Genomic DNA, 10,168 nt, shown 5'->3' with positions numbered 1-10,168 from the left:
CAGTGGTTAACCTCACAGCAAGAAGGTCGCTGGTTTGAGTACCGACTGGGCCAGTTGTTGTTTCTGTGTGGAGTTTGCATGTTCTCCCCGTGTTGGCGAGGGTTTACTCGGTGTGCTCCCCCACAGTCCAAACACATGTGCTATAGGGGAATTGATTAACTAAATTGACTGTAGTGTATGAGTGTGTGTGTGTGTGTAAATGAGAGTGTATGGGTGTTTCCCAGTACGAGACATCCCCTGTGCAAAATATATGATGGAACAGTTGGTGGTTAATTCCGCTGTGGCAACCCCTGATAAATAAAGGGACTAAGCTGAAGAAAAATGAATGAACTTACAACAGGAACTGGACCATGAATAGACAAGGATTCAATACCAGACAAAGCACTAGACAACTCAGTCAAACATTAAACTAATAACGAAAGGGAGGGATGGGGGGGACAGGTGGAACTAATAAACACTAACAAATGGCGGGAAAATAGAACAAAAGAATCACAAAATACAGAAATCACATGACAAACATGAGCACATGGTACACAACACATGGGAAATCACATGACAGAAATACATGGAACACAACACAACAGATCGTGACGGCTTTCCCAGTGAGTCTAACGAATCATTGAGCGTTCATACGGTGGCTCAGTGGTTAGCCCTGTGGCCTCTAGCCCCTGCTGGGTCAGTTGGTGTTTCTGTATGGAGTTTGCATGTTCTCCCCATGTTGGCGTGGGTTTTCTCCAGCCTGATCTCACGAGAAAACGAAAGTATTTTACGTTTTGCCAGTTTAGTGGCTAATTCGTATGAATTCGAGTTCAGTCGTACAAAATTGTACGATTTTAAAAAGGAGGCGTGGCACCTAACCCCACCCCGAAACCCAACCGTCATTGGGGGAGGAGCAAATCGTACTAAAATGTACAAATTAAAGACATTTTTGAAAAGATTTAAATCAGATATAGATACATGCTGCTCGTTCTGTAATATACCCAATGAAACTGCTGACCATATTTTTTGGAGTTGCCCTCATACACAATGCTTTTGGATTGAACTTTCTTTAGATATTCATCGTAAAATATTACCAGGATTCTTGTTATCTTTTAAGGACATCCTGCTGGGTTTTTTTAATGCTCCTGATGATAAAAGTAAGGAATATTTCATTATTAATCTCCTTTTAATCCTTGCTAAATTCCATATACACCGCTGTAAATTCTCTCAGCGTATACCTTGTTTTATTGTTTTTGAAAAGGAAATTCAACAGTACATTAGAACTATTGCTTCCTCTAAAAATCTTAAAGCCATTAGAACGGTTAACTTATTTTCCTTTTTTAATTTTCTTAACACATAAGGTAATATTATTTGTTTTTCTTTTTATTGTTGTTATCTTTTCTCTTTTATGTGCTTACTTGATTATTTGCTCCTCTGTAAAACTCATGTACACTCTTGCATTTCTGTGATGTTATTGTTACCCTGACATTAATAAAAAAATAAAATAAAAAAAATAAATAAATAAAATGTACAAATTAAATCGTACGAATTTATACGAATTACCCAGCTAACAGGGAACGTTCCCAGAACATTCACTAACGTTCTTTAAAAGTTGTGGAAATGTTAGCACAAAAAGTTATCAATAGAACGTTTTAGAAGGGTGTCATAACGTTGTTAACGTTCTTGTAACGTTATAAAAAACGTTCTTAGAACAAAGTTCTTATGAAGTTATTTGTATTTCATAAACGTTGTCATAATGTTGATGCAAAACGTTTTTAGAACGTTATATTTTGGTGGAAATTTAGGTTTTAAGAACGTTGTAACAACGTTATCCTAACCATCAAAAACGTTCTAGCAACATTAAGCAAACTGGACATTTCAACATTCTTGGAACGTTACAAATAACGTTATGAGAACGTTCTTACAACCTAAATTTGTTAGCTGGGTAGCCACTAAATCAAAAAGTTACGAATTGCCTTGAGGTTGTGTTGGTTTTCACAGTCCAAACACATGCGCTCTAAAAATGTACTCAAGTAAATTGTTACTTTAAATCTGAATATTAAAAACTAAAAACTGAATTATATATAATTTTTTTATTTCTAGGAAAGAGAGAAGCAAATTTTGTGACAGTGGCTAAATAAATTAAATTATGTAAGTTTTTGCTATAGCTAATATGGGCTAGCCTAGTAAGAATGTCATGACCAACAAAGCCTCTGTGATTGTGTTTGGTGTTTTTTATTGACTTTAATCAAACTGTTTTGGACAGTTACACTGCAACAGATTTCATTAATGTTTTGCACACAGACTGTAAAATGTCTGTTATGCAACGGTAGGACCGAATCCAAGACACCATATTAGCATCAAACACAAATCCGCTGTTTTACAGTATAAATGTTATTCGTTTGAACAATTAATTAGTTTGTATTCTACATAAGGATGTCGTTTTGAGTTGCGCAATGACGTCATCTAAGTAATATGTTAATAAGAACCTATTTATTGTGCATCTGTATATGTTTTAATTTAATATAGTATAATACACGGCGCCTCAGAGAGTAGACATGATGGGCGTACGCTTGTCAGATACTACGTGATGACGTCACTGATATGCAAATCAGTGCGTGATGTCATCTGGCAACATTTAGCTACTTTTGGCTTGGAAAAAGTTGGCAACACTGGCCAAAGCTCTTCAGTGCAAGCTAACAGCCGTGACTGCACAGATGTCACGTTTTCTGAACTGTAATCCCAACATATAAACACAACACATCGCAATATCGATGCTGAAACCATAGATTGTGAGTCTCCACATCATAAAAGACTAAACTTCAGCCCACATAGCGGCAGACGTGATATAACCGCACGTGTTCTCCGGTCTGAAAGTGCAGTACATGATGTGTGGATGTTTCTCAGGTGAGCAGAATCGCTGTAAAGCCTCCCCGGAGGAGGTTAAGTGTAGAATGGAGGTTGCCATGGCGATCCTGGCTGCCAGAGAGATGCCGAAAATAAAAAGAAGCTGAAAATTCTAGGTTAGTGCATCCCTGACTGAATTGACATTACTATGCTTATTATTGTACAATGCCATTTTCTTGTGGCTGTATTACAGCTTCCAGGATTTCTTCCTCACTTGGAAGCATCTCTTTATCTGACAGGAAAGGTGAAATCTGCTTGCTCGAGGGAAAAAAAAAGGTAGAAGTAGTAGCACAGTTTCAAGATGAATGAATTGAGGTGTCATTCATGCCCGTAGCACAGTCCAGTCAGTGCTGGAGATTTACTTTTAATACTCTTATTCAGGTGTGATGTGTTCAGGCGCTGTGAGGGCATTTACACATTAAAACACGTGCGGCAACATTTGATTCAAGTACAGTGGAGTATATCCAGCTGAAATGGACTATAGGGCTCTATTTTAAAGATCTAAAGCTCATAGACGTGTCTGCAGGGCTGGAGTGGGACTCCTTTTCAGCCCTGGAGTTTCAAGCCTTAGACCGGCCCAACTGGTCACGAGTGACTATAATAAAATAAGGTCATTTCCAATTCAGTTTCTAATGACACCATCACGTCTTTTTCAAGAAATCAGCTGCTTTAGAAGTTTAAATGTTCTACAACCCTGACAGTATTACAGTAGGTGAGAGTTCAAAGTGACTATTACCGCCGCGCCTTATACCGCCGCCGTTTGAAATAGGTGCCGCTCTGTTTTTAGTATATGACCGCAGCTTGTGAATGAGCCGCCAGGGGGCGCAAAGGGACGGGATGCGAACGGACAGAAATAGCCTTTACAGCAGCTTTAAATATGCTACTGTGCTTGTAAATGAGATTAAACAATAAGTCAAAGCATTATAATTCCTTTATTAATCATTTAAAATTTGTTAACACACTTTATTGTAAACTTTTTAAGTGCAAAGAGGACTAGTTTTGGAAAATAGAATTGAAGAAATAAAAGACAACTAACATGAAAGCACAAACATTCAGTACAAATGAGTAGTCTTAAATAAATAAATAAAGCAGTCTTTTAGCCTAAATATAGAGAGATGTTCAGTGTTTGCTATTTTGATAGGACTAAGACAAGACATTTTCATTTATGTTTTTATTTCTGTTTTTGTTTTAATTTTCGTTGTTGATTATATTTTACTATCTTATTTTATGTCTCAACAATTGCACATAAAATGTGCATAATAAACGAATAATGAAAACTAATTAATAATGAAAATAGGCCTAAATAAATAGGCTAATTTATTTAAAGATATTGCGGCGAAACACTGAGAAACGGTCAGGGGCATGGTCTAAAGAGCTTAAGTTGAATGCTGCTTCATCAAAAGCAAATAAATAAATAAATAAATTGACCTACCTTAAGGAGATCACTGAAAGTATAATAAAACTAATTTTGCCGCAGGACATAACATAAATTAAGTCTCGCAGGTTTATTTTTAATAATTTAGTTTCAGTTCAGTTTTTGTTTTTTTTCAAAACGTCAATGTTCTCCTTTAAAGACGCTATAACTGTTGTTTTGTTTTTTAATTAATGGCTCAGTATGTTTGGTATTTTAATTTCAATTTCAGTCACCTTGCATATGCGTGTGAAATATAATGCCGCATAACCGTCTTAACAATACAAATGCAAAAAATAATAATAACAATTACTCAGATGAGGTTCGAACACGGGTCGACGGTGTCATAACACTTTGTGCTGACCACTGGACCACGATGGCACTGTTACACGTGTGTGGCCGGAATAAAAAAATCAATATTTCACTGCGACGTGCAAGACTCTCTTAACCATAGTATTACTTTCTGTTGATGGCTTAATCTTTTTCTCCCTTTTTTAGATTTCTGATCATGTTATGTCAGATTTATTAAATCAAATCATCAGATTTTCATTGAGCAGGTGTAATATTCATTCATTTATTCATTTTCTTGTCGGCTTAGCCCCTTTATTAATCTGGGGTCGCCACAGCGGAATGAACCGCCAACTTATCCAGCAAGTTTTTACGCAGCGGATGCCCTTCCAGCCGCAACCCATCTCTGGGATTCATCCACATACACATTCACACACATACTACGGACAATTTAGCCTACCCAATTCACCAGTACCGCATGTCTTTGGACTGTGGGGGAAACCGGAGCACCCGGAGGAAACCCACATGAAGGCAAGGAGAACATGCAAACTCCACACAGAAACACCAAGTGAGCCGAGGTTCAGCGTCAACGCTTGACTGAAGGCGTGTCTGAAGTTGAGGCTGACGCGATCGTCATAATAGGGTCAGCCAATGATATTCAATCAGCAATAGGCCACTGTCTAGCTGGTGTATTTGCATACAGTGATCTGATTGGCTGGCGCTTCCGTTGGCGGTTGAAAAGTTGAACTAGTCCCAACTTTTGTAGCAAGCAACGCCTCTGAAGCGGCGCCGACGGATCCACAATGCAGTTCGGCAACGCCTGACGTCATCCATTCAAAGTGAATGGGAAGCGTTGACGCTGAAGCCCCGTGTGAATGGGGCGTTAGCATCTAGGGACAACGTTATTTTGACGTCCAATAACGTCCGTTGATTTTAGGTTGTGTTGAAAAGTGACCAAAATCCAGTGACTGATAGATGTCATAGTGGTCACACCCGCACAACGTCAAGCTGTAACATGATTAATATATGTTGATATTTAGTTTATTTTAAGTTGATTTTAGGTTGGACATTGACGTCTGCCTGATGTTGGGTTCTGACGTCAACTTGATTTTCATTTCTAAACAAAATCCAACGTGCCCACGACGTTGGGGTACATTGGGGTGCAACGTCAATATAACGTCATGTTGACAGCCTCTGCCTACAGGGAAGTCTTAAGTGAACGTTAGTAGGTACTAATGCTAAATACTAACAGTATTAATAGTTTAGGTACTATCAGTACCTAAAGTGGAGATATTAAAACCTGAAAAGTACTAAATGTATCTTTGAAAATGCTTTTGCTAGACTGGGGAGTTTCTTAAAACTGTATTTAAATCTCACTCTTAACCAGCAGAGTTTGATTGAGAGATGAATTCAGATGGATGATGATTGTTTTTAATAACCAGCACTGAATATTAAGATATACATATAAGAAACATGTTTAATATTCGGCTGGTCTTCAGTGTCTGAATCTGTTCGTCTCGAGTGCAGAGATGTCATTTCCACATTGACAAATATCCCCACAGCATGTTCTGCTGGAAAACCATTAAAATAATTGGAGAAAGCATTCGGGTGATGAACGTCGTAAACATTTTGGTGCTCTTGTCAGATATTAGGTAAATATTAGTAATATTAGGTAAAGATCAAAATAATTAGTACATTTCCTACTATAAATACGTTCATCTATTTTCCTTCAGCTTAGTCCTTTATTAATCAGGGGTCTCCACAGTGGAATGATGCCCTTCCAGCTACGAAACACCCATATACACTCTTATATCACACACACAGTCATACACTCTGGGCTGTGGGGAAAACCGGAGCAAACCCATGCTAACATGAGGAGAACATGCAAACTCCACACAGAAACACCAACTGACCCAGCTGGGACTCGAAACAGCGACCTTCTTGCTGTGAGGCCACAGTGCTGACCACTGAGCCACCATGCCACCTCCCAAAAAAAAATATTGATAATGATCAAATTTTAAGTTTTAAAATAACCAGATTAAAAGTAATTCAGTCACTTAAGTAATTTTTCCTTCGGATACTCTTTCAATCATCCTCAAGTCATCTTTAAGATTGTTACTTTTACTTGAGTATATATTTTACATCAGTTCAGATTTCATATACTGTGATTTATCTCCATTCTTGCCCATTTGTTGTACAATTTATTGTGAATTTATTTTAAATTACACTGAACTCTGGTGTATCTTATCATTGGCTAACCATTCATTCGTTTTCCTTTAGCTTAGCTTAGCTTGCTGAAACAACACATTGTGCAGCCATAACTTGTACAGCTATCTTTATGGGGACATCTCCATATTCCTACCCCTAAACAAAACCCTCACAGGAAACAATCTGCACTTTTACCATTTTAAAATACTTGATTCTGTCTGACTTATGAGCCACTTTCTACATAGACAACAAAAAAGGTTAAAAAAAAATACTGGTTTGGCCACACTTGTAGGGACATTTGGTCCCCATGATGTGAGTAATACAAGGTACACACACATACAATAATATCTCTGCTAGACAATTTTACAGGCCTACATATTTCATTCATTTTCCTTTGGCTTAGTCCCTTATTTATCAGAGGTCGCCACAGCAGAATTCCAGCATATGTTTTAACGCAGCAGATGCCCTTCCAGCTGCAACCCAGTACTGGGAAACGCCCATACAAACTCATACACACACACACACACTCATACAATACGGCCAATTTAGTTAATCAGTTCCCCCATTGGGCGAAGCAGTGGTGCAGTAGGTAGTGCTGTCGCCTCACTGCAAGAAGGTTGCTGGGTTGCTGGTTCGAGCCTCGGCTCAGTTGACGTTTCTGTGTGGAGTTTGCGTGCTCTCTCTGCGTTCGCGTGGGTTTTTTTTTATAAAGGGACTAAGCCGACAAGAAAATGAATGAATGAGATCCCCTATAGCACATGTGTTTGGACTGTGGGAAAAAGCCTGAGCACCTGGAGGAAACCCACGCCAACACAGGGAGAACATGCAAACTCCACACAGAACTGCCCCAAAAAGAACCTCCCAAAAAATACTAATAACAATCAGATAAAAAAGTAACTAGTTACTCGATTAATTTTTCAGGGGTGGCCACAGCGCAATGAACCGCCAACTATTCCAGCATATGTTTTACACAGCGGATGCCCTTCCAGCTGCAAACCAGTACTGGGAAACACCCATACACACTCATTCACACACACACTCATACACTATGTCCAATTTAGTTAATCAATTCCCCTATAGCGAATGTGTTTGGACTGTGGGGGAAACCGGAGCACCCGGAGGAAACCCACGCCAACACAGGGAGAACATGCAAACTCCATACAGAAACGCCCACTGGCTCAGTCAGGACTCGAACCAGCGACCTTCTTGCAGTGAGGCGACAGTGCTAACCACTGAGCAACCGTGTCACCTAAGTTAACTCATTATTCATTCATTCATTTTCTTTTCAGCTTAGTACCTTTATTAATCCAGGATTGCCACAGCGGAATGAACCGCCAACTTATCCAGCACATGTTTTATGCAGCGGATTCTCTTCCAGCTGCAACCGATCTCTGGGAAACATCCACACTCATACACTACGGACAGTTTAGCCTACCCAATCCCCCTATAGCGCATGTCTTTGGACTGTGGGGGAAACCGGAGCACCAAGAGGAAACCCACGCGAATCCAGTAAGAACATGCAAACTCCACACTATAACGCCAACTGATCCAGCCGGGACTCGAACCAGCAACCTTCTTGCTGTGAGGTGACAGTGCTAACCACTGAGCTACCACTTATTTAAGTAGATCGAACACAAAACAATCAAGTTGTCCCCCAAAAACTCAAGAGCTGTGTTGTTTCAGCTCATTTTAAATAAGTAGCTCCAACAAACAGCAGACATTTATTGAACTGCATGCATATTAATTAGCAAAAGCTGATTATGAAAAAGGATATGGCCACTCTATAATCCTCTTTGCATATTTTCGGATCATATTGTTCTCGGCGAAGATAAAGAGAGACCTGTTGACGGTGAGGCAGTTGTGTTTGGCCGGGATGGGGTTGTAGAGCGCCATGGTTCGAGCCCGCTTTATTTCTCCCGCAGACTCGCTCTCTGCCTTCCCCTCGGCGCTCAGCATTTCCTTCGGTGCGTCTTCAGGTTGAGCCATGTCTCCTTGATCTGCGATAAATCAATCCCAGAAAGAGCCCAGACTTTACTCCATTCCTCTCTAATGGCACATCAGCGGGAAGAATTGCCTGTTGCACTCCTTAAAGAAACTTTTTCGTGTGTGTGTGTGTGTGTGTGTGTGTCAAGAAAGGGGTTTAAAACACAGAAGAATGTTCATCAGAAGAATGCAACCATCGTATCCTCCTCTTGCTGTCTTTGGCCATCTGTAAAGACAAACGTCCACTTTCTTTTAGTTCCTCTGAGGCGATTAAATGAGAAACGCGGGCAACGCCGAGTCCATGTTCTCTCAGTGCTGAGTGATAACAGTGGAGCGGTGCGATGCAGGGCTGTCTGTGATACCTGTTACACTGGTACTGTGATCTATAACAGTGAATGTGGTCTCTTACCATCACATATTGCCTCATCTCTAGCACTCGCCCGCCCCCATTTCTCGCTCTCTCTCGCTCTCTTTCTCTCTGCCCCAATGCTCCCCCTCCCACACACACACACACACATGCACTCGAACACACACGCACTCTCAAACACAAGCTATGGGAAATCAGGACATACTGTAGGAAAACTGGTTACCATGGAAATGTATTTTACATTTTGTAATGTGATTGTGTGAGTGGCTTATCATTTACTTTGTCGGATATGATGATGATGATGATGATGAACAGATCTGAGCTCAGCGCTTCTACACTGGCAGTACTGAACACATCTCTCTCGTTCACAGGTGTCACAGGTGGTGCTTGTACCTGACAATAATACACTTTCAGAGTGCCGAAATTAAGCTACTGTGGAAATGTTAAGATTATGAATGGAGATTTTAGCAGATTTTGAAGGGTATGTTTATAAGAGGTGGCTTTACTTTGAGCTCCGGTTGAAAAAAATTGTTTTAAGAAATCGATTCTGCATTGACACTGAGTTTCAGAATGCACTGTTATTGTCTGTTGAATTGATTCTGAGCTTTGTTTTTAACCAGAGACGGTGCTCTAGGCTAGTGTTTAACAGCAGACGACGCTCTAGGCTAGTGTTTAACAGCAGACGGCGCGCTCTAGGCTAGTGTTTAACAGCAGACGATGCTCTAGGCTAGTGTTTAACAGCAGACGACGCTCTAGGCTACTGTTTAACAGCAGACGATGCTCTAGGCTAGTGTTTAACAGCAGACAATGCTCTAGGCTAGTGTTTAACAGCAGACGACGCTCTAGGCTAGTGTTTAACAGCAGACGGCGCGCTCTAGGCTAGTGTTTAACAGCAGACGATGCTCTAGGCTAGTGTTTAACAGCAGACGACGCTCTAGGCTAGTGTTTAACAGCAGAGGTTCTCTATGCTAGTGTTTAACAGCAGACGGCGCTGTAGGCTAGTGTTTAACAGCAGACGGCGCTCT

The 10,168-nt window shown here is 40.3% G+C and overlaps 1 protein-coding gene across 1 annotated transcript in view; it reads right to left on the bottom strand.

Annotated features, from left to right (window-relative positions):
• Positions 1-9,156, bottom strand: part of cacna1eb (calcium channel, voltage-dependent, R type, alpha 1E subunit b) — a 120,630-nt gene extending 111,474 nt beyond the window's left edge. Inside the window, exon 1 of the mRNA XM_017351211.4 lies at positions 8,568-9,156. Coding sequence (XP_017206700.4) covers positions 8,568-8,779 — 212 coding nt within the window. The 5' untranslated portion in view covers positions 8,780-9,156. The remainder of the gene's footprint in view (positions 1-8,567) is intronic.
• Positions 9,157-10,168: the final 1,012 nt, after the last annotated feature.

Source organism: Danio rerio, chromosome 2, assembly GCF_049306965.1.
Source record: "Danio rerio strain Tuebingen ecotype United States chromosome 2, GRCz12tu, whole genome shotgun sequence".
Lineage (NCBI taxonomy): Eukaryota > Metazoa > Chordata > Actinopteri > Cypriniformes > Danionidae > Danio > Danio rerio.
Note: the sequence above shows the minus strand (reverse complement) of the source record. Positions and strands in the feature narration are given on the sequence as shown.